This window comes from Musa acuminata, chromosome BXJ1-2 (genome assembly GCF_036884655.1).
Source record: "Musa acuminata AAA Group cultivar baxijiao chromosome BXJ1-2, Cavendish_Baxijiao_AAA, whole genome shotgun sequence".
Classification (NCBI taxonomy): Eukaryota; Viridiplantae; Streptophyta; class Magnoliopsida; order Zingiberales; family Musaceae; genus Musa; species Musa acuminata.
The window spans coordinates 27,143,210-27,167,442 of NC_088328.1; the positions used below are offsets into that span (position 1 = coordinate 27,143,210).

The following is a 24,233-nucleotide window of genomic DNA, read 5'->3' on the forward strand; positions in this document are numbered from 1 at the left end:
AATGAGCTTTTAGGCATCCTGTTAATAAGTTAAAAGTATATTTTGAAATATTATAAAATAATATTTTATATTTTAAATAAGATTATATAGAGTTTTAGGAATAAGAATTTTTAGTTTCAAATATATTGAAAAAGATTTCAAATAAGATTATATAGAGTTGTAGAGATTAGAGATTTTTATAATTAATACTTATAGATCTATGATGTACATGTAGATCAATTAATACCTCAAAGTACTCAACTCAAGTGTTAGAGTCAGTAAGTATTTTTTAGAATTTAATTTAAAAAATTTCATCTTGATTTTTTCTTTTAGTTTGATCTTGGACTAGTAATATCTTATTACTATTATTTTATAAGATTCAGTTGAGTTTATTTTGTAAAGAAAAAATTTAAAAAAAAATTAATTTTAAAAGTTCAAATTAATGTGAAAAATTAAATGATTATACGTTGATATTAATAGAGAATTCACTTTTGGTAAATTCTTCTCTTTTTGTAAATAGTATGGTATCAAAAGAGAACTTACATGTGTAAATTTATCACAACAAAATGATGTGACTGAATGAAAGATTTAATATTTTATAAAGATTTATAAATGTAAAAATTTAACCAAGGTCAAATGTATGACATATGCAACTTATATTATTAATCGAACTTCTCTTAGTCCAATTAATCTGAAGTCTCCATATGAGCTCATATTTGATAACCAAATGTTAAATATTTTAAAGTATTTGGTTCTTCGTGACATGTTAACGTACCAAACTAAAAAAGAACAAGTTTGTTGCTAAAGCTAAAAAATATATTTTTATTAGTTACGATGAAAGAAAGAAAGAAAAATTGAAAATATATGAATTCGTAAGCACAGAGTTATATAGTATATTGAGATATTGTGTTCGAAGAGGTTTCTTTTCATTATTTTTTACTGGTAATTTATTTTAAAATTATTAATCACAATAGAAGTGATATATGTTCAAAAGTTATAGTTGAGATTTTTTTATCATCTAATGCTTCCATGAATTTTGACTCATCTCATTCCTTATCTATATATACTTTTATTATTTTAAAATTATTAATCACAATAGAAGTGATATACGTTTAAAGCGATCGGAAGAGTAATGATTTCATAAAGAGAAAATCCCAACATCAAAAAGATAAAAAAGAATAGTTATCAAAATAACACATTACCAAAGATAAAGTAATGTAAGTATATATCACTATTTTTTTTTTTTTCTGAACCAATCGAGTCTATTTGTTTTAATAAAGCTAAAAGTGTTAAAGTATGGGAGGATGCTGTGAAAAGAAATAAATACTACTTATAAAATTGAAACTTGAGATATTCTGTTAAGGCATATTGATTTCTGCGAGGAATTTGATGATATTTTTTATTTACATAAGTCTATTCTTTGAATTCGAATATCGTATAGATATCGTGCCTTCTACACGAAGTCTTGCTAGAAATTTTAATGATCTTCCGTTTTGTAAGTTTGGATCAGGATCTAGGTCAAGAGGCATTTTAGATAGTCACACAAGTTTTCGAATAGAACAACTTGATTCAGGTAGATTTTTCGACAGTATAATAATCTGGATAGTAACATTCACATAGAAGAAAACTTTGATCACGGTCATGTTTCTATAGGTGATCTCGTACTTGGTGGTAGTTATGGGTGCGACCTTGCATATCAAATTGAGATTTATCTGTAAAAGTATATTTTAAAAAAATATATTAATAAATTAAAATATATTTTAAAAGATCATAAAATAATATTTTATATTTTAAATAAAATTAGATAGAGTTTTAAAAATAAAAAAATAATTTAAAAATATATTTTTAAAATTTTTTAACTAAAATTATATAGAATTGTAGAGTTGCAAAGATTTTAAATAAATTAAGTGACATCTATATGTAGATCAATTAAAGTCTCAACTATCCAACTCAAATCTATATTATTATTTCAGAAAAGATTACACTTGTAATCGCCCCCTCCCTTCACACACAACAGTAACGGAGGAGGACAGCAGAGCGGCTTTCGATTATTCACCCTCCACACACCATCCGGGGCTCATCCTCCACCCAATTCATTGCCCACGGTCTCATCTTCTGACACGCAATCTTAGCCTACTCCTATCTCGTATCGGCTTTCTTGGCCAGCAACCAATTTCTACTCTCTGTCAGCTGTCGCCTCAGCTGCGCTGCCAAAACATCATAATTGACATGCCAACAAAAAACGCACAAAGACTTAATTTTGTGTCTAAACTTTCAAATCCTACATATGTTATCGGTACTTAAACAAGCAGCAATTGCAGTGGAAGAAAGATTGCCTGGAGGAATAAGAATAAGAAAAGCTGCAACACGACTGCTTCATAATGACCTTTGCTTGTTCCGACTAGTTTAAGCTGAATAATCCGATTTGGTCAGCTCCCGAATATTCGATGACTCTTATGCAGAAATGTTTGAAGATGACTTGGCTGATAATTGTTGGTTAAGCAGAAGAGAGGGGAAGGGAGAAAAGAGACTCCACATCTTGATTTACTCTATTATAGTAAAAGCCATCATTAAAGACGACAGTGATGATGATAGCAGTGACGGCTACAATTGAATTCGTTCAGCGATTGTCCTTTTTCCCAACTCTATCTAGAAAGAATGGTGGCACGGGATGATATGTGGTCGCCTTTTGCTGCACCCACCTTTCTTTTTGAGACCTTTTGCAATCATTTACTCTGTTTTTTATCCTCTATTAAACCTAAAATTAAGGACCAATTTCTTGAAAAATTACTAACTTTTGTTTATCGTATAACTTCGTATTTTTCCCAAACGATTACAATAGGATGATTTTTCCAAACACATCCTTCTTTTTATCTTTTTCTAATAGCATCTCCTCCTTTAAAAAACAGAGAGAGAGAGAGAAACAGAGAGAGAGAGAAGGATTCATTTCTATGACGCGGCACTTGTATCGATTCAGCTTCTTGGGCTCACTACTCCGCTGCTTTCGCCGACGTCAGCAGTAAACATGTGCATCCCTGAGATCCATTTCACCAAGCCACTCCGTGGCAGAGGTGGGGTCAGTGATCATATTATGTTGAAGTTGTCTTTTTATGATTTGATATGATCAAATATACCGAGGGAGAAATATGCCATTTCAGAACAATTTCCGAGTCGCGCAGTGGTACACGACTCTCTCTATGTACTTGCTGTTCTCATATGCTCCGTCGCATTTACTTTCGGTGATTAGGTAGAGCGAGGCATCCCATCCTCTCTTCTCTACAGTGTCATATAGGATGGATTCTGCTGCCACGCTCTCCTCCCCTCTGTTGTCCCCCACCGGCGACGACGACGTTGACCAGCCCCTGCCGCCGTCGACGCCTCCGGCCATGGCCGACGAGGGCGAGGCCCACGGAGCCAGCGGGCAGCTGGAGATCGTGCTGAACGACGCGTCCATCCCATGGGCTCGCCGCATGTGGCTGGCCTCCCTCATCGAGATGAAGCTGCTGGTCTTCCTCGCCGCCCCCGCCGTGATGGTGTACATGATCAACTACGTCATGTCCATGTCCACCCAGATCTTCTCCGGCCACCTCGGCAACCTCGAGCTCGCCGCCGCCTCCCTCGGCAACACCGGCATCCAAATCTTCGCCTACGGCCTCATGGTAATCCGCTCACCTTCACCTTCCGTGGTTGCCTTGAATTCTCCGACCCGGAACCCTTGTGCGCATGACGACAACGGTGACTTTCTATCAGCCATACAAATCTCTCTCGCGATCTATCGTCTGATAATGACACACGTATTTGTGCTGCGGGTCTCCGCCTCGTGTTCGACGTCGTGAAGTGAGTCAATGCGGACTTTTGTGCAGCTGGGAATGGGGAGTGCGGTGGAGACGCTCTGCGGGCAGGCGTACGGAGCCCACAAGTACGAGATGCTGGGAATATATATGCAGCGGTCGACGGTGCTGCTGATGGCCACCGGCGTGCCGCTGGCGGTGATCTACGCCTTCTCGCGGCCGATCCTGGTGCTGCTGGGGGAGTCGCCGGAGATCGCCAAGGCGGCGTCGATCTTCGTCTACGGGCTGATCCCGCAGATCTTCGCCTACGCCGCCAACTTCCCCATCCAGAAGTTCCTGCAGGCGCAGAGCATCGTGGCGCCGAGCGCTTACATCTCTGCGGCCACGCTGGCGGTGCACCTGCTGCTGAGCTGGGTGGCGGTGTACAAGATTGGGCTGGGCCTGTTTGGGGCGTCGCTGGTGCTCAGCCTGTCGTGGTGGATCATAGTGGCGGCCCAGTTCATGTACATCGTCACCAGCCGGCGGTGCCGGTTCACGTGGATGGGGTTCACCTGGCAGGCCTTCTCAGGGCTGCCCGAGTTCTTCCGGCTCTCCTCGGCCTCCGCCGTGATGCTGTGCTTGGAGACCTGGTACTTCCAGGTCCTGGTCCTCATCGCCGGTCTGCTGGAGAACCCTGAGCTGTCCCTTGATTCCCTTTCTGTGTGGTGAGCACTTGGCTTCTTCCTCTCATTCAATTCTTGTATCTCTTCATCACGCTATTACTGCTCTTGACTCATTGTTTTAATGCATTAGATCTACTCCATATGCTCGCAGATGATGGCCATACAGGGAACCAACCGTTCCCTACTTTTTCTCTGTTGTAGATAATTACATTTGGACACCTACATTCTAATAAATCAATTTAGACTAGTATGCATGTTTGTGTTTGCTCTTACTGGAAAAGTCTACTGAGATTTGTGTGTGTATACACCACATGAGCTCTTTTTCAGATTAATTTATCATTTCATTTTGATGGGAATTATGATGTGTCGGTGCAGTTGATCCCACCACACCATCATTCTTGGCTTTTTGAGGAATTTAACCTGTGACAGACAGATATCATGCAGAGTAAATGCTTTTAGAATGGCATGCCTTCTTCCAAGTTTAGCCTTGCAAATATTACACTCTCGGGAGTAAAATATGTTCATTGAAGCTCGTCTCACTTGTTCTCTGCTTGTTGGTGCAGCATGACAATTTCCGGTTGGATATTTATGATCTCGGTTGGTTTTAATGCAGCTGCGAGGTCAGTCGATGCTCTGCTTTCCTAATTCTGCAACTGAAAACAATTTCTCATCTCTATATACTTTTATTTGTTGCACAGCTAGCTCTTGAGAATCAGGATGAACAAAATCTCATAATTGTAATCTAACCACCATGATTATATTCCGTAAACAGCGACCAAACACAAGGCAAATCGTAAATTACTTTTGAACAAACTAGAAATGAAGTATTGGTCTCGCTGAAACTATATATCTATTTGATTGTAGATTAGTGCATGCTGTAATATTTCTTTTCTGGTTTTGTAAGTTCATTAGCATGTAACCACATTGTTCCATATACAGCTACTATGTGCATAATGGTTTTTTCAAAATCATTTAAATCGGAAAAATAGTGGTTGTTATTCAAGCTACATGACAATAGTAGTACAATGTTAAAGCATTAATAAGGAAGAGAGATTTTTGTAGAGCAAAAAAGGCTCTTCAGTGCATAAATAACCAACTCTCTCTACCGGATGGCATCTATTTTATGAGAGAGGTTGTATCGTCATTGTGACTGTAATCTGTAATTTCCTTTGTTAAATGCTCTTTTATTTCTTCTTATCTCGTTTATCATTATCCTAATGAAAGTTAATCTGGAATTTTCACTCACAATGTTATTTAGAGATAAACAAAAATATGGAACAACAAGAGATTTACTGGCAGTAAGAAAGAAGAAGCTTTCAGACATCGTAACTTATTTCCAAATTGACACAGTGTACGTGTAAGCAATGAGCTTGGTGCTGGCAATCCAAAGTCGGCTGCATTTTCGGTGATCGTCGTGACCATGATGTCTTTCATAATATCCGTTATAGCAGCAGTAATCGTCCTTTGCCTTCGGGACTACATCAGCTATGCCTTCACTGAGGGTGAGACTGTTGCTCGTGCTGTCTCTGATCTCTGTCCCTTGCTTGCCATCACCCTTATCCTCAACGGTATCCAGCCTGTGCTATCTGGTAAGAAACTCTCCCTCTGTGTGTGTGTGTGTGTGCGCATGCGCGCGCGTGTGTATCATCACTAATCAGTTCTGTCGACTTTATGGAACAGGAAGCACTTGAGGTAGAAGAAATATATAACATGCTTAGGATCACGCAACCTTAGTTGTGTTCTCTAGTTGACATTGATTTTGAAATCTACATTGCGAATATGGAATTGACTACTTACTATTGGAGACTTCTCTTCTTCTTTTTATCATTTCTGAAAATAAACCTTAATGTGTCAACACTCTTATGTGATTGTTCCTTTATGAAAGAAAAAAGAACATAGATATGATAGATGGACGACTTCATCATCTTGTGGTCAAACAACTTCGGCTTGAACCTATCCTCCTGCTTTTACATTAGGATTTAAAATCATTGTAGAGTCTGGAACCACTTGCTAATTACAATAAATCAAGCAATTTTCCAAAGACAAAAAGACCTGTAATTTTCATAGTTCTATTGATAGAAAAGTCTAATCAGCGTGATGCACATAACTGAAGGTGTTGCTGTTGGCTGTGGATGGCAAGCTTTTGTGGCATATGTCAATGTTGGCTGTTATTACATAGTTGGTGTCCCATTCGGTTCTCTCCTTGGCTTCAAATTTGGCCTCGGAGCGAAGGTAAAAGTTTATATATAAGCATCAAATTTGTCTTCCCTAATGGAATTCGGTCAACAATTATACAACTCGTTTGATCGCTAAATTCTGAATACTCGCATGTGTGCAGGGAATATGGGGGGGTATGATTGGTGGAACTATAATGCAGACCCTTATTCTGATGTGGGTCACTTTCCGAACCGACTGGAACAAAGAGGTAATCTTCAATTCATGGCATTTAATCTTGTTTCCGACAAGATCGTTATCGTGATCATTTCTTTGATATTGGTTGATGACCTCCTCTACCATGATAATCGACAAGCTTGATTCCAAGCATATACTTTCTGAATCGAGAGTAAAAAGATCATAGCCAATGCTTTTACTTCTCTGATCCTTGGAAATAATTGTATCAAACCTTCACCTTGAAAAGATGGTAGGCAGTGGCTCCATAACATTGAGTCTTCTTAATTTGGTTTGCATAGTTCAGTGTTATCCAATTGCAAAAAGATCGGAACTAAACCTACTTATCAAAAGTATCTTCACAAATCATATGTTTGTGTTGCTCAGAGAACAAGGAGAATTCAAAGGTATTGCTCCGAGTAAAGCACTAATTAATACACCACTTTTATTTTTTTGTCATTTTAGCACTAATGACACACAAATTACCTTGTGATTTTTGCATGAGTTTGGCCAATGTTTTTTCTATCTGGTATCTCCTATTATGTAAAGATAGCCGCCACCGTCAAACGCTATGTATAAGCTATTGCAAAGAACCTTTGTTTTTGTCAGAATTTTCTGTCATCTTTAAGCACCTTTTAAATCTTTGGTGTTTGGTGCCATTATCTTCTTTTATCTGACACCACGATGTGACGGTAATTTAAAATTAGAATCCCCTTTGATAAGTTAATTGCAGCTCCATTCTTCTGCCCTCCACTGATGTATCAAAGAAATTCCATCAAGAGAAAGGAACAAACTCAAAAACAAATGTGTCAAAGAAAGATTTATAGATAGGAAGACAGAGATGTTGGTTGAAATTTGGAGAGGTTTATGATGTTCTTTGTATTAATGCAGGTGGAAGAAGCTAAGAAGAGACTGAACAAGTGGGACGGCAAGAAGGAAGAGCCCCTTCTATCCTAGCAAACCAGTGCTTGGATACCTTTTGATCTGTCAAGATCATCCTCTTTATGGCACATCAAGATCCGATCGAAGAAACCAGTTAGGTTCAGATTAAATGATGTGTGTATCTGATGTATTGATGCATTAAAGAATGAGGTCGACGTGATCTGCTGAGAGATTGAGAGAGAGAGAGAGATGCATAATTTATTTGTGGTTATTGTGACATCATTTCGTATCTGAGCTTTAAATCAAGTTCCATAAATCTTTGAGATTACCTTTGAACAACTTGGAGAATAAATGCATACATTTGGGCCCAATTACCTTTGAACAACTTTGGGATTACGTTTGAACAACTTTGAGATTACGTAGGATAATGAAGCTTTCCTTTCATGGGCTACATTTGGGCCCAAATTACCAATGCGTTAGACTCGTATTTGGTAGTCGAATTAGGCCCAATTAGAGAAGCCCATACTTCTCTCTATTTATTGTGATCGCCGCCCCTTCTCGCTCGCATCCTCCGCCGCTCGCTTCTCCGGTTCGATGGCGATTCGAGCCGCCGTGTCCCGACTAAAACCCGCATCCTTCCCCTCCTCCTATACGGAACTGCTTCGAATCATCCTCGTTGCGAACCCCTCGCAGCAGCAGATAACTCGTCTTCCTCTCCTTTATTCGCCGCGGGCAAGGATCGGAGAAGGGACGACGGCGGCGCTGGAGTTGAGGCGGAAATACCACGACGGCCGGCCCAGGGGGCCGCTGTGGAGGGGGAAGAAGATGATAGGCAAGGAAGCGCTGTTCGTCATCCTGGGGCTCAAGAGGTTCAAGGACGACGAGGAGAAGCTGGGCAAGTTCATCAAGACCCACGTTCTCCGGCTGCTCAAGATGGACAAGATCGCCGTCCTTGTCGAGCTCGAGCGCCAGGAGGAGATCGATTTGGCGCTTAAGGTACGTCATCTTGTTTTGATCACGCCGTGCTTGATGCTTATAGATGGATAGAGTTTGAGGGGCTCGGTGTGATTAGCTTTCGTTTAAGTTATATTTTTCCTTTTATTGCTTTCTTCCCGAAATTTGTGCTTCTGCAATTTCAGAAGTCAAGAGTAAAATACTGTTAAATTCTAGCTATATCATCTCTCATGAAATCAAAATGTGGCCTGTGTTCTCAGACCTTTTCCAAACAACAAAGAAAAGAAAAGAAATTTAGCTATATTGTACAGCTTGAAATGAGCTAATATTTGATAGTTGAGATTCCGATATGACTTTTAATTTTGAATATAAGTAAAAGGCACTCTTTCAGATTTTCTACATATAATAGAAACTTTTTTACAAGATTTTTGGCTCATTGGCTCTGTGGTCTTTGTAAAATATTTACTCAGTTCCAGTAAAAAAGGATACATTTTAATAACCCTCGTAATATATGTTTAGTGAAGTTGTTACTTAGAACAAGATATTGGGCTCATTTGATATTGCTTATGTGTGAGACTACAACTTTATGTGATTTGTTTGATGCGACATATGTTCTTTGCAAATATTGGAATTGAGGCTTACCGAGAGCTGAAGCCCACCCATCAAAACTTGTTCTTTTTCCATTGTTTGCAACCATTAACGAAATGTCCAGAATCTGTTATCAAATATCTTTTTAGCCCACTCTTGCCGAGAAATTTCAAGTATCTTCTTAATTTAAAAAGTTTAACCCCAGTTGTAGATAAATTATATCTTTGAACAGTTTTAAGACATAAACTTGAAGGAAAAAAAAGCAAATATTTGGAATTTCCTTCCACATATCAACTAAACTGAAGTCTACAGTTACTTGAGGGTATTGATGTTCAAGAAGTTCTTGTGTAGCTTATCAGTTTTTCTGATAGTTATTGAATCGTTTGGGAATTCCAGTATGTTCTATGGCGATGTAGGTACATCCTTGCTAAGCTGTTATGGATTGAGTGGATGGAGACACATCAGCTTTTCTGATAGTTATTGAATCTGATAGCTTCAGAAATTTCAGTGTCTTGAGGAAACATCCTGCTAAACAGGTTTAGACATAGGGGACTAAAAGGTATTGTTATTCAAAGTTTGGAAGTGTGTTATTTTATTATGAGATACTAATGAAAGGGAGATAGAAGAAGGTAGGGTGTAAACATAGAATTAGAAGGTGGTACGAAAGCTGATTATTCAAAGATTGGTGCGGTGGACGTTTGTCTTGGTGCAAGAGAAAGAGATCCTTTTCATTGTTTATAAAAGGTAGTTTGTTTTTCTCAGAGATGTAGATCTAATGCACTTTTGATTCTTGTCCAACATTTTTTTCTCGCATGACCATTATCAGATCAAAATCCTGCATTTTTCTAGCTTTTGCCCTTGTTCACTATCCAGTTGAAACAAGAATCAGTTGGTTTTTGGGGCTCAATAGACAACAGTTCCATGTGGTTCTCTTCTTCAAGTGTATAACTTACACGCATCTGATAATTTCGTAATTTGATTACTGTATATGTGATTCTTTATTACCAGTAGATTAGATGGGTACATGAATAGATGAAAATGTATGTAAACTCATTAATTTTTCATCCTAGTTCTTGGTGGCATATTATTTTGAATATCGTTGACAAATATGCCATAGATATCAGAACTAATAATGGGCTCTGGCAATCTACTTGTCAGATGTTTAGGATTATACAGGAGGAGGATTGGTACAAACCAGATGTATATTTGTACAAGGATTTGATTGTAGCTCTTGCGAAGTGTAAGAAGATGGAAGAGGCCATGCGAATATGGGAAAGTATGCGGAAAGAGGAATTGTTTCCTGATTCCCAGACGTATGCTGAGGTAATCAGGGGATTTCTGAGATACGGATCACCTGCGGATGCCATGAACATCTATGAGGACATGATGAAGTCTCCAGAGCCTCCAGAAGAATTGCCTTTCAGGATACTGTTGAAGGGGCTTCTGCCACACCCGTTGCTTAGGAATAGAGTGAAACAAGATTTCGAGGAGCTATTTCCAGAGCGACACATTTATGACCCACCAGAAGAGATCTTTGGCATGAGATGAGGTAAACATTGTTGGTGTTATCTTTCTCCCGCACGCCGCTTAAGCCTCAATTATACTATAACTTTCAGCACCAAAGTGTGAGCATGTTCATTTAACTTTCAAGCTGAGATTCTGATCTGATCGATAATGTTGGAGTTATGCTATAAATAATTTCCTAAAGTTAGAACCAGTTTTACTTTTCTTTTATGGAGAAGTATTGTTTTTGAATATTGACTTTGTTATCTCTTGTATGGTTACTATTTTTTCTCTTAAAGCATTGAATGAAATTATTCTGCATGGGGGTTCGATATTTCCTTTCTCATGCAATTATTCTTCAATTTCAGGTCATTTGCATCAATTCCATGGCAATGTGCCAATTGAGGCCTTAACCAGTTCATATGGTGAAACAATTTGCATTTGTAGCAACGGGAGAAAGTTCTGCCATGCCGCCATGTAGTTAAACAGCAACATGAAGTGTCATTCTGCAGTTGTTTTCCCTTTCCCATGATATCTGTATTAACACACTGCAGCTGATCCGCTAGCAATAGTTGATCCATCTGTATCCATTTAGACAATTCCATGTGAGAATGCATTGTCATAAAACTCTGTGACCAATGACCCAAATTTTAGAATTGAAGTGTATGGTAGCCATGACATTCAACAATGCAGACAAAGGTCCCATGTTGGGTAGTTTGCATATGGCTCAGATTAGATGCAGATCATGCGCCGGAATAATTTTAATATACGGTGTTCATCAACATTGCACAAGAATCTGTTTCTTGTCTGATGTAACTGCTTAGCTATTTGTTTAAGCTTGTCAGTATGTGATATCAGGCAGTATTGCTGCTTGCTATGGGAGATGACAAACATCAACAGTAAATAGAACACTCCATTTATTAGATGTGATCTTGAGAAGATGTGAGGTATGCAAGGTTATGCCAATGAGTAAAACCCACATAACTCTCTGGGAATTGTTCTCTTTATTCTTCTCTTGAAGACCATTATGTATGGCATATCCACTCTCATCCCATGACTGCACCAAATGGTCTCACAAGTATTGATGCTGTCTCAGTGCTCGAAATATTTGTTTAGGCCCCTTTTTAACAAGGGAAAATTGTTAAAAGAAGGGAAAGGAAGGAATGAAGTATGGATATATTCTCAACTTTAAGTGCACGTTAAAAGAAATAGTACCTTAAGAGCAAAGTAACGAAGTTGACTTCGAGAAGAGAAGCATAAGTTCTTACGGTGACGGAGGCGTCGACCTCTGCAAACTTCGATCTTTTATTCCCACGCTCCCATCTCCTTCCATAGCTCAAAGCAAAAGGCGAGACAGAGGCGAGAGAGGCATCGAAGCCAACGTCATGGTGTGCACTCTCCCTCGCTGAGTGCCTTCTTCTTCTTCTTCTTCTTATCATAAATCTCCTATTTCCAGAAATCTCTGAGACTTCTTCGCAATAAAAACCATGCCTTGGACGACACAAGTCAGCAGTGGCAAGGGAGATGGTGTCAAGGTGGGCACAACCGGCAGAGTCGGCACGCTGATGACGCAGGAGATGGAATGCGTCAAGCAAGCATCTCGATGTTCTTCTCACCACTCACCAAGAAAACAGCGAGCAGAAGCAGTTTCAGTAAGCTGTGATGCTGTCCCAAGAAAAGCCTTCAAATGGAGAAAGCCACCGAGTAAACATGGCAGCAGCAGCAGCAATGGGGTTGCTCAACGCCGAAGAAGATGCGGGCCTCATGTTCCGATGCTACGAGGTGATGACGGCCTCATGGAGGAAGATGTGAAGAGTGATGAGGTGGAGAAGAAAGGAGGAGTGCGCAGGCTGGAGGTGATCGATCTCAAGTGCCGTCTGAGCAAGTTCGGCTTCTCCAAACTCTGACTCACGTATGCCATGTTTCTGATAAGCATATGAGATTAATGCTCTAATTTGTGAAGCTTGAATCAAAAATTCAAAAACGAGGGGGCATTCCGAGAATCGAACTCGGGACCTCTCGCACCCAAAGCGAGAATCATACCACTAGACCAAATGCCCTGTTTGGTATCAGGTTCACAAAATTACATATTTATAGAAATATATATTCAACAGTGTCCTCTGAATATTTAGCTGCTAGCTACCAAAATGCCTTAGACAGAAATCGCAGATGCAACAACCAGCAGCAAAGATCCAAAACATAGTGCATCACTGGGGATATGAATTCAGGCAGTAACATGAACAACAAATATGAGGACAAGAAGAATGGCAGAGATCTCAAGCTGATGGACCATCTCCCTGAATCTGCTCAACAATCATACAATTACATGGGCTACTCCCGAAGAAATAGACAGTCCTCGATTGATATGCGAAAATTATAGTGAGAGAAACTATTCATGTAAGAAACGCCGTCCTTCATAATAGCTCAAAATTCTTTGGACAGGTTGATACATTGTGAGCATCTTATTTAGCAGAGTCCTCTAATCTCCGATCGAGAACAATGATCTCGTACAACCTGGATCAGCAGTACTGTGTGGGAACTAGACAGTTTCCGCTATCGATTACAGTTCTGAGATGTTGCTCCTCTTTCTAGGCTCGGGTAAGATTCGTCTCCCATCCATAATAGCACTAGGCAACCTACATTGGAGCTTCATTAGGATCGGAACTGATACAGGTGCAAGAGCCTCTGCTTGGCCTGCAGCACCGAAATCAAGATGCATATAATTACTGTTGATCCAGAATTGCATGTTTCACAAGCAAAAGTACAAGGTAAAGGGTCAACTTGTATCTAAACAGGAGCTTCATTCATGCTGATCGGATTATGTGGTTTTAATCCATAGCATGTTTTCTGTCTCACAAGTAACATATATGCAAATATTTCCTCAGTTCACAGAAGTTCGATATTTTGATCCTATCTAATGCCCAAAGGTCAGAAAAGCTTAAGGGCATTGGAGGTGGGCTTCCTAATTTTCAGTTTACTTGGATAAATCTAGTTATCTAATCGAGCCTTCCATTTTTCTTGGAGATTTCCATTGTTTTCTATTTTCAATACTAGGAATAATATTTTCACCATTGTTATTTGTTCATGTCCTAAGAGAATATCAGAAAATCTCAGTAGAAACATGTTTAGCATCAGCAACTCTATCCATTATTAGTCAGAAGCTAATTGATCACTGAAACAATTTACTGCAAAGGAATTATCACTTGTTTACTCATACGACATGCAATTTTTCGCATTGCACATGCAGATGAATTCAACCACGGAAACTTCATGCTGAATTGTTTTAGCAAGTTCATCGGTTGTGTCCGGGAGGAGGACCACCAAGCTTGAAGAGGGAATATATACAGAACCCACACAATGCTGTGCTGCCCTTGTCACCAACGTAAAAGATAGCTAAACATGCATGAATCTCAGGCTCCATGATAAGGTTATATTGCTTCATCGATCAGGCTGCATTAAGTTGTGAGATAGAAGAATCACTTGCAAGTATTCTAGATGGCTTCTAGTTCAGGTAAAAATTGTCCAAGATTTTGTTCCTCCAGAAATATGAAACCACAGAACATGAAATATTTAGATAAAGAAAGAAGAATTTACCTGGGAATATAAAAAAGTTCCAAGAATGGCAATTGCAGCTCCAAGGGCATTGATGGGTTGGACCGGTGTATGGAAGATTATGATGAAAGAGACGATAACAGAGATCCGCTTCATGGTGTTACCAATGCTGAATGCCAATGGAGACATTTCATCCAATGACATGTAGGAAACTTGGTTATACAAGTGGTAGATCACACCTTGTGCCGTCACCCACCTGATCAGATAAGAGTCACATAAGCCGACTGCGTTAGCTACAATTTCGTCATTCTGAAATGTCTGACAAGCAAATGCACAATTATTTTAGCTATTCACTGATCAGAGAAGATGATCTAAACCAAGTGGAACATTGTTTTCTCAAGATTTTTCATGTTTTTTCATGGTATAAAAATATTTGTCAAGTACATTATCGTATAAGGTCATAGAAATTTAAAGGGTTAAGCAAATCAACTGACTCTGCTCTATTTCTCCAACACAACAACAAAACAATAAATTCCAAATAGCGACAATTGTATCCGAATTAATGAAATCGCTAACATATATATACGAGAGAGTAAACAAATTAGCAGACAAAATGGGGACTGATCCGTGAGATCGCCTTCTGCCAATCAGCTGCCCACATCTGTGGACCTTCCACCGCGATCACAAATGGTGTAAGTATCAGCAGAGATAGCATAGACAGGCAGGCACAGTAGTTCATCCCACTAACAGACTTCCCATTAATTTCTCTCTTAGAGAAAATATTCCGAAACACAAATGCAAGGTTTGATATCATTGCACCCAAAACACCTGCAATCACAGAAGACAAGGGTGAAAAGTCTTTCAGGAACTGTAAACACTGAGGAGGCATCAGAATTGTGCATGATAAAGCTTTGAATTAAGGTAGTAGACAAATTGGAACGATCAATACAAGGAAGAACACAATGTTCCACTGCAGTATAGCAAAATAAGATACCAACAGAACATTAAGCTACAACATAAGAGACATGGAGGACATCAATATCAGCAAATGACATCACAGGAGCTAAAAATTTGTGGTAGAATCTAATCTATGCTGAGCGTGAAAAGATCTCAAATTTTCTTCAGCTATCGATCTTACCCGTCATATCAAAATTCAGCTATGTCACTGCTGCCAAAGCGCAACCTCCGATGATCGGCACCAGCGACAGATAAACTGAAACAGGAAACCTCGACACCGGCACGCTGAATGCCGGCTCCCCGCTCTTGATTATGTGGGTGAAGGACGCTGCCACCTTCGACATGCTAACCGTGGCCGCCACGTGTCCAATGGTGTGCACCACCGCCACCTACAGTCTATATCAAAGCTTCCATCGTCAGAATCCATGGAAGAAGGTGTGTGATTTGGTTAAACCCTAAAGACCTTCTAGAACACTAGTTTTTCTCAGCGGAGCGAGGGATTTCCAGAACTCCAAGTCGGTCTTGGGCGCCTCGGCGACCTTCGCGGCCCAGGAGAGGAGCATTATGAGGGAACCGGCAGCGAAGGTGAGGGTGGAGGTCAGCCAAGGGTTCGGGAAGGCATTGAGGACCTTCTAGTGGTAGATGTTCGCACCTCGTTCAGCGCCCACCACGTCGCGGAGTAGAAGCCGATCTTGAGCTTCTGCGCCGCGGCGGAGCGCGCCTCGTGGTCCGTGAACGAGATGTTCTCGTGCCGATCGGCCTCCAGCAGAATTGCATATTATGCACAGTATATTTAGCTATCTTTATATTTTTAAAAATTATATTAAAAATATAAAATTTCTAAATCCACTTTATCTTAAAATCATTGATTTTTACTGCAGAAATATAAAAATAAAAAAAATAAAAAAATGATATTAATACTTCAGTTCACGACAACGAACGATGTCGATAATAACAAACGATGACGTCAGAGAAAAACAACAATAAGAGATAACTATTTGACATAATAAGTGGATCGCATAAATATTAAATTATGAGGAATGTCTTATACAAAATAAACTTCATTGATTTTTACGATCGAATGCTATGATGAGGATATAAACTAAAATAATCATGAATTATTATCATCATAAATAGTTATTTATGATAAACTATTAAATTATAGTATACATTTATTGTCATGAGATGACAATGAAGATAAGCGATAAATGTTATATATATTTATATATTTTCAAGTTAATTCTCTGAACCAATAAAGGGATGGTATTTAAGTCGATCAAGATGGAGGCAATAAGATAGTGTGAGTGATAACCTAGTAGTAGCATCATAGGGAGGATTATAGAGAAAATATATTATCATATGATTTTTTTGGATAACGTACTATCCTCCTATGAAAAATATAATATTGGATGATAAATTTATGACTCAACACATATAACGGTATTTAAGTCCACTAAGAATATTGTCCACAGGTGTGGTTGATTCTCTCGGGCTTAGTACGACTATCTTATTATTATTATTTTTAAATAAAAAATATGACATATGATATATGTATGCAAAGAAAAAAAAATCAACACATAAGAATAAAAATGCATAATGAATGAGATGAATTTGAATTGTTTCATATTTTTGCACTTATTATTTTGCTCGTGTAAAATGCGTGTCTTGTTTTTTTTGATATAATATGAATAGTTATAATATGTTTGAACTCTTGCTTACTGTTGTGGCTCAGTTCGGATCCGGACGACGGGGACCTCCTTGGGGCGTTCCTCGAGCCCGCTGAGGCGGTCGGGTGCGGTGTCCGATCGGGACAATATAGCCGTCTCCTCCGGGAAGGAATTCCTCGCCTGCGCGTCCGAAGGGGACCTTCGGCTTCGCACCTGCACAAAGGTCGGGCCGGGGTCCTCGGCCCAACCCCTCCGACGATCAAGTTAGCAGATGTGGAGGGGGTTTTAGATGAAGAAGTGTTTTTGTGTCTGTCTCTCCTCCCCTCTCTCTGATGAACGAGAGGGTATTTATAGGGAAGCTTACTGCTTCCTAAGCTGCCCGCTTGCAGGGGGCAGGCTGGTAGCGTCTGACTTTGTGTTGGCTTGGCGTGAAGAATTGAGCTTTGGCGGGATGTTAATGCACCTCGGTCGGTGTTCCGGTTTGCATTGACCAGGTGCTGTTGCATGATGTGTCATCTGACGTCAGTCGAGTCTTATCATAATTACTATCCTCATCATATTCCCCCCCGGAAAGAAGCTATGCGTCGGTCGTTGTAACGGGAGTCTGAGGCATGGGTTCAGCTTTCAAGTGGGCTGGCCGCGCAAACGTGGTCTCGGGGAGCATGGAGCCGAGGAGCACGAGGCAGGCGGGCTGACCGCGTAGGTGTGTCTCGTGTCATGGAGCCGAGGAGCACGACGCAGGCGGGCTGGCCGCACAGGTGTGTCTCGGGGCATGGAGCCGAGGAGCACGACACAGGGGGGCTAGCCGCGCAGGTGTGTCTCGGGGAGCATGGAGCCGAGGAGCACGACGCAGGCAGGCTGGCCGCGCAGGTGTGTCTCGGGGAGCATGGAGCCTAGGAGCATGACGTAGGCGGGCTGACCGCGCAGGTGTGGTCTCGGGCATCATGCGGCCGAGTAGCACAACGCAGGCGGGCAGACCGTGCAGGCGTGGTCTCTTTGGCCTCATGCGGCCAAGTAGCACGATGCAGGCGTGGTCTCGGGCATCATGCGGTTGAGTAGCACGACGCAGGCGGGCAGACCGCGCAGGCGTGGTCTCGGGCATCATGCAGTCGAGTAGCACGACGCAGGAGGGCAGACCACGCAGGTGCGTCTTGGGGCATGGAGCAGAGGAGCACGACGCAGGCGGGCTGGCCGCGCAGGCGTGGTTCGGGCATCAGGCCGCCCTGAGGGGGGCTCGGCAGTCTATGGCCGAGGGACACGACTTAGGCGGGCAGGCCGTCCTGAGGTAGAACTCGGGCAGTCTACGGCCGAGGGACACGGCTCAGGCAGGCAAGCCATGCTGAGGTGGACTCGGCAGACTTCGGCCGAGGGACACAGCTCAGGCGGGCAGGCCATGCTGAGGTGGACTCGGCAGACTTCGGCTGAGCCGTGTAGATTCAGAAGGATTTAGGCCGGGGCTAACCGTGAACCGGGAGGTAGTCAGGTAGATACTGAACCTTCGCTCGGAAGAGACTGGGGCAGGGCCTAAATTTCTTTTCACGAGGACTACATCGGATAGCCGTCGTGGGTGCTTGACCCCTTCTATGGAGCCCGCTGCCAAAAGTCGCTCCTTCTCCTCTCGGCCGCCCAGGCCTCTACCGCGATGTACTGGTTAGCCCGCTGGAGCATCTCTGGCACCATGGTGGGGGGTCGCTCCACGAGGGACCAGAGGAATCTGGAAGGTCACAGGCCTATTATAAACGCCTGCACCAACAGAGAAGGGTGAGTGTCCGGCAAACCCCGGATTTGCGTGGCAAAGGGACCAACAAAATGTGAGAGGGGCTCGTCCTCCCTTTGTTTGAGTCCAAGGAGCAGTGCTGCGGAGGGCTTTGGCCATGCATAGACTACGAAGTGGAGCTCGAAGTCATCGGCGAGCTGGTCGAAGGAAGCAATCGTTCCGGTCTTCAAGCTGTCATACCACGCGTGGGCCGGCCCTCTCAGAGTGGTAGGAAACGCTCTGCACATCAGGGCATTGGAGGTTCCGTATAGCGCCATTTGGGCGCGAAAAGCGGCTACGTGGTCCGTCGGGTCGACAGAGCCATCGTAAGTGTCCAGAGAGGGGAGCTGGAAGTCCGGGGGGACTGCCAGATCCCGTATCTCGGGCGTGAAGGGAGACCCTTGGTGTGCGTCCTCCCCGAGCTCTCCCTTGGACATGCGAACCTCTTTCTGCACCCCATCGAGTCGTTGGCTGACGAAGCGCAACTGGGCCCGCAGGGAGTCCAAAGAGAGTGCCTCGGGTTCCAGGCGACCACTCAGGTTTGCCATCACTGGATCCCCGAGTGGGGTCGGTCGGACCCGAGGCGAAGTGGGGGGCTCCGGAAGCGTCATGTGGGCCCGAACGGGCGCCTTGCGTTGTCGCAGTGGTTCGATCGCAGGCGGGTGCACCGGATGAGAAATGAGCGGGATAATGGTTTGCACCATTTCCATCAGGGCTCAGACTTGAAGAGCGAGGTCCTGAAAGGCCTGGACAACACGAGCGTTGAGTCGGTTGGGGCGCCGTTGGGCGGCAGCAAGCCCGGGTCGTTGAATATTCGCCAATATCGTTCAGAGGTCGTGGCGGGGTGTTCGTCACGATGGTCTCTATGCGAGGGAGGTTCCCCCGAGGCTTCGGTCGGGTGTGACCTCTCAGCCGTGGGCTCATCTGAGCCGCTCGGGTGGTCACCCGACATTTTGGGCCCTCCTTCTAGCGCCAATCTGTTGTGGGAAACAACTTTGAGTCGTGGCCTCGGGGCCGACGCGGCTCGGTTCGGGTCCGGACGACGGGGACCTCCCTGGGGCGTTCCTCGAGCCCGCTGAGGTGGTCGGGTGCGGTGTCCAATCGGGACGGTGTAGCAATCTCCTCCGGGCAGGAACTCCTCGCCTGCGCGTCCGGAGGGGACCTTCGGCTTCGCACCTACATAAAGGTCGGGCCGGGGTCCTCGGCCCGACCCCTCCGACAATCAAGTTAACAGATGTGGAGGGGGTTTCAGATGAAGAAGTGTTTTTGTGTCTGTCTCTCCTCCTCTCTCTCTGATGAATGAGAGGGTATTTATAGGGAAGCTTCCTGCTTCCTGAGCTGCCCGCTTGCAGGGGCAGGCTAGTAGCGTCTGACTTTGTGTTGGCGTGGCGTGAAGACTTGAGCTTTGGCAGAATGTTAATGCACCTCGGTCGGCGTTCCGGTCTGCATTGACCAGGTGCTATTGCGTGAGGCGTCATCTGACGTCAGCCGAGTCTTATCATAATTACTATCCTCATCACTTACCCACTCCACTCTACGAGAGGGAGACATACATATTTACTGAGTATTGGTCATAAATATTCATCTTTTTCCCATCTTTATAGATAATTTATGAAAGAATGAATATACGATTGATCTTGGGTTGAATATTCATCTTGGAGTAGCACTTCGCATGTGTATTATATATTAAAAATCTTAAATAAAAATATGATTTGGATATATAAAATAATTAAGTGATATTTTGATGATACAATATTTTTTTATTTTTTTATTAAATAATTTTTTAAGTATTATGATTGTTATTTTTATAGTTATATATAGTGTTGATAAGATTATTTAGTTCAGACCCAAGAAATCATAAGTCCATCGGTTTTTTTTTTTTTTTTATCTGTACCAATGTACGAATGATCGATCAATCAAATTGTCCGGCACTGGAACGAAGACTCCGACGAAACTCTTGTCATCGTTTGGACGAAGGATCACATCTCGACTTTGGGGACGCGACAGGGTGAGAATTAAATGCGATTGACGGTGAAATCGTTTGTCGTGTTCTCTGAGAACAAACACGGGGTATTTGCATTCCACGATATCGAGGAGGGAAGGGTGCGCGAGATACCCGTCTCTTACGAGAAAAGCCATGCCGCGACTGCTAAAGAAGCCCGTGAGAAGAGCAAGACGACGATGGCCCAATGACACAGTAACAACGGAGGAGCACAGCAAAGAGCTGCCTCGCCCGGCATCACACCTGCCGACGTCACATGTTGAGAGAAACATGGTGATCGCTCCGAGGCAGAGAAATGACAGATGCATACAGCAAAAAGCTTGCTCTGCACCACGTCGTGCAGACGCCACTCGGGCAGAGCAACATGGTGATGGCCCCCATGGATCTCTCTCTCTCTCCGTCTCTCTCTCTCTCTCTCTCTGAGCCCTTGACAGCAAGTGGCAGACATCTGCACCTGTCACTCCTGCTTCCTTCCGAAACCCACCTCTCCTCCAGCACTACGTTCCGAGTGTAATCGAGGATTGTGGTGTCCATTCAAGTAAAACCACCCAAACCCCCCACACCCCCTCCCGCACTTGCGCTCTTTGGAACCAACTCTGGTAGATCTCCTTCTCACTCCTCTTCTTTTGCCTCGAGAAAAATTTGTACTGCTGGGCAGAGAGAGGAGCAGAGATGTGGTGCTGCTACGTGGGGAAAGCTACCAGGATCTTCTTCTTCGTGGTGGCGGTGCTGGTGGTGGTGGGCCTCGTTCTGGGCTTTGGGTTCATCCGCCACGGGTCGCATGGCAGCAACACCCGCGGGTCCTGCGACAATGACGGCTGCCGACCCGCCCGCCCTCAGCCGGTTCCGGCCGCCGCCACCACGTCTGCCCCGCCGCTCCTCAGCCCGCCCAGCTCCGTCACCGTCGTCCAAGCTCCTTTCCTTGCCTAGCCTGACGGCCCAGACAGTTCTTCACCTTTCTTCGCCTCCTCTTCCTCTCTTGTCATGTAGATGCACATATCCGCCCTTTCCATTTTCCTTTGTTGAAGCTGTGGCAGTGTGGAAATGTTTGCGAGTGTTGCGATTAGGAATTCTTCTCCTGTGCTGTACCAAAAGTTACTCTTATTATTATTGTATGGCTCGTTTATTTCCCCCCTTTCTTCGAGAAAGAAAACTTGGGAAGGTTGAAGAGCTCAATTGGCTACATTTTTGCTCACTGTTGACAATTGATTTTTGTTTATTTCATTTATGGAGACTTATGATGTGAGTTAAAAGGACCTCTTTTTTTCTTCTGTGGATGGGACTAAAGAACATATGACAATCGAGTTATCATTAACTAGACTTCACATGTTCACTGTACCAACTCAGGACACACACATCATGTTCAACCTTCGAACGATACCGGCAGCCTAAAAGCAAGCTTACAGCTTAGAAGAATCACCACGAATCATGGGGAACAGCGTGAAACCAGTTAGAAGGAGACGGGACAGGGGAGAAACCATGAGTTCTTACAGCACAACACCAAAGTTACATGGAACAGTAGACACTACAGACCGTAGATAAGGTAGGAGATAAAAGGGATTCTTTCTCCACAGCATTCATAGAGCCTCTCATCCTCTCCAATCACCGTAAACTCGTACACAGCCCCTATCTTTATTCCAAGGCAAAGCTACTTCTTGCGGGCAGTCTTAAGCATCGACGGTCTCGCCGCCGCCGTCTGCCGAGGCCAGCACGAGCTCTGGGTGCAGCGGCTCGGCTCGGGTTGTGCCGTCGAGAGCGTTGGGCCGCCCCAGGGCCTTCAGCGTCAGATGCGCCGCCTTTTGCCCGGAGATCATCATCGCCCCAAACGTTGGCCCCTGCAACCAAAACCACACAGAACCCACCACCACACACGGATCAAATCTTTGTAAAGATTCATGTCGACTCATCGAATCGTTCTCGATGAGCTCTGTTTGTCTCGGAAGTAAATAAGCGAGAAAAAAGATCCAATCTTTTGCCATAAACAACCTGAGAGAAGAAAGCAATACAAAGAATATTGCTTTATGTTATATCTGCAAGTATAGTATTCAGAAAGACCGAACTTTTTGGAGTGTTTTTCCCCTAAAATCGACAAATAATTCTCAAAATCATACAAATGACAAATTTTAGTGCAACATAAGCTGTAAAGATTGAATCTTTATGATAAAAGATATAAGAACAGAGGTGCCAAGAAAGACGGGATATAGATACCATTCTTGGAGCGCCATCGATCTCGGCGACCTCCATGCCGGTGACGATCATGCCCGGGACGACCTCCCTGGTGAGTCGGACGATGGCGTCCTCCGCTGCGTTCATATCCAGGGCCTTCATCCCGGGCACCGAGTCGATCATCCCGATGCCCTTCAGCCGCTTAACGCCGGTGGCGCCAAAGGGCCCGTCGTGGCCGCAGGAGCTCACCACCACCTTGGCCTCCATCACGTTGGGGTCCATGCAGGACTGGGTGTCATGGTTCATGGACACCAGCGCCCAGTTGGTCACCACGCCGGCGACGCGCCCTTCCTTGACGATGAGGTCCTCGGCGGCGACGGCGTTGAAGAGCTTGACGTTGGGGCGGGCGATGAGGCGGCTCAAGATGGTGGAGGTGAAGAGTGCAGCGTGGCGGACCACGACGTAGCTGTCGGCCTCGTCGTACGGGACGCCGAGCTCGTCGAGGAAGAGGTGGGCGGGCTTGCGGACGACCATGGCGGAGAAGAGCTGGCCGCCGAGCCACGCGCCGCCTCCTGGGGAGACGGACTGCTCCACGATGGCCACGCGCACGGACGGGTCCTTGGAGATCTCGTATGCGCAGGACAGCCCCGCAGAGCCGGCGCCGATGACCACCACGTCCGTATCCGCATAGCTGATCATGTCGGTCATGTAGCGGCGGGTCATCTCCCGGGAGACGATGGACTCCTGGATGGGCTTGAAGGAGAAGGAGCCGAGGTCATACTTGGGGGCGGCCAAGGCGGAGGTGACGGACAGGGCGGCCTTGCCGCTGCCCGAGTGGGGTGGGAGGGGGGTAGCCGCCAGGCGGAGGCCACTGAATGAGGAGCGGAGGTGGTGGTTGCCGGCGAAGAGGGACTTGGGGTTGGAGAGGAGGAAGGAAGTCGCCATGGATGCGGCCATCGGAGGGAGCTGGGGAAGGGTTTGAGTTGGGGGTCTTGGAGAGGTTTAAGGAGGATAAGAACGCGGTGGGAAGACGAGAGTTGGGCGAGTGAGGGCTATAAATGGGGGTAGTTGTGCGTGAAAATATCTAGCTGGAGGCTATTTTGCACAATAGTCCCTTTAACCCTCATGTTTTGCATCTAGAGACCTTATTCTTGTAACATTAGACAGCATTAGGCACACATCAAAAGAGAACATAGAGACATTATATGTTAATCTTGGTCGAACGTGACACCCAAATACTATCGAACATGAAATGCTGATCATTGGGCTGAGCTCTTATCGACTTGAAGCCACCATTGGCTCCTTTGGCACAGGCGGTCACTGCAGAGGAAAAAGAGACGATTCGATGCAGACGGAAGCATTGCTCCTCTCTTTTGGGTGTGACGT

General features: G+C 43.9%; 3 protein-coding genes, 1 non-coding gene and 1 pseudogene across 4 annotated transcripts; 2 read left to right on the forward strand and 3 right to left on the reverse strand.

Annotated features, from left to right (window-relative positions):
* Positions 1-3,168: 3,168 nt before the first annotated feature.
* On the forward strand, positions 3,169-8,030 carry LOC135606436 (protein DETOXIFICATION 40-like). Its single transcript, XM_065097471.1, has 7 exons — positions 3,169-3,638; positions 3,843-4,474; positions 4,996-5,052; positions 5,783-6,021; positions 6,546-6,664; positions 6,771-6,857; positions 7,712-8,030. The coding sequence occupies exons 1-7, from the start codon at positions 3,273-3,275 to the stop codon at positions 7,775-7,777; spliced, it is 1,566 nt and encodes a 521-aa protein (XP_064953543.1). The 5' UTR covers positions 3,169-3,272; the 3' UTR covers positions 7,778-8,030.
* Positions 8,031-8,250: 220 nt separating this feature from the next.
* LOC103975583 (protein THYLAKOID ASSEMBLY 8-like, chloroplastic) lies at positions 8,251-11,470 on the forward strand. The gene is made up of 3 exons (XM_009390594.3): positions 8,251-8,698; positions 10,403-10,793; positions 11,116-11,470. Exons 1-2 carry the CDS (start codon positions 8,297-8,299, stop codon positions 10,790-10,792), a joined length of 792 nt encoding a protein of 263 aa, XP_009388869.2. The 5' UTR covers positions 8,251-8,296; the 3' UTR covers position 10,793; positions 11,116-11,470.
* Positions 11,471-12,735: 1,265 nt separating this feature from the next.
* On the reverse strand, positions 12,736-12,807 carry TRNAP-UGG (transfer RNA proline (anticodon UGG)). Its single transcript has one exon. It is a non-coding gene; the product is annotated as a tRNA-Pro (tRNA).
* Positions 12,808-15,420: 2,613 nt separating this feature from the next.
* Positions 15,421-19,227, reverse strand: LOC135611970 (glucose-6-phosphate/phosphate translocator 2, chloroplastic-like; annotated as a pseudogene).
* Positions 19,228-22,149: 2,922 nt separating this feature from the next.
* On the reverse strand, positions 22,150-23,888 carry LOC103975582 (thiamine thiazole synthase, chloroplastic). The gene is made up of 2 exons (XM_009390593.3): positions 22,890-23,888; positions 22,150-22,516 (listed from the first exon to the last, which is right to left on the reverse strand). The coding sequence occupies exons 1-2, from the start codon at positions 23,802-23,804 to the stop codon at positions 22,349-22,351; spliced, it is 1,083 nt and encodes a 360-aa protein (XP_009388868.2). The 5' UTR covers positions 23,805-23,888; the 3' UTR covers positions 22,150-22,348.
* Positions 23,889-24,233: the final 345 nt, after the last annotated feature.

What these genes read in the sequence shown, in the direction of transcription:
- LOC103975582 (XM_009390593.3), bottom strand. Translation starts at nt 23,804, where the DNA reads ATGGCCGCATCCATGGCGACTTCCTTCCTCCTCTCCAACCCCAAGTCC. An exon ending in TCGATGGCGCTCCAAGAATG is followed by an intron (nt 22,517 to 22,889) that starts GTATCTATATCC and finishes TTTTGGTTGCAG; the next exon opens with GGGCCAACGTTTGGGGCGAT.
- LOC103975583 (XM_009390594.3), top strand. Translation starts at nt 8,297, where the DNA reads ATGGCGATTCGAGCCGCCGTGTCCCGACTAAAACCCGCATCCTTCCCC. An exon ending in AGATCGATTTGGCGCTTAAG is followed by an intron (nt 8,699 to 10,402) that starts GTACGTCATCTT and finishes TCTACTTGTCAG; the next exon opens with ATGTTTAGGATTATACAGGA.
- LOC135606436 (XM_065097471.1), top strand. Translation starts at nt 3,273, where the DNA reads ATGGATTCTGCTGCCACGCTCTCCTCCCCTCTGTTGTCCCCCACCGGC. An exon ending in GGTTTTAATGCAGCTGCGAG is followed by an intron (nt 5,053 to 5,782) that starts GTCAGTCGATGC and finishes AAATTGACACAG; the next exon opens with TGTACGTGTAAGCAATGAGC. An exon ending in GAACCGACTGGAACAAAGAG is followed by an intron (nt 6,858 to 7,711) that starts GTAATCTTCAAT and finishes GTATTAATGCAG; the next exon opens with GTGGAAGAAGCTAAGAAGAG.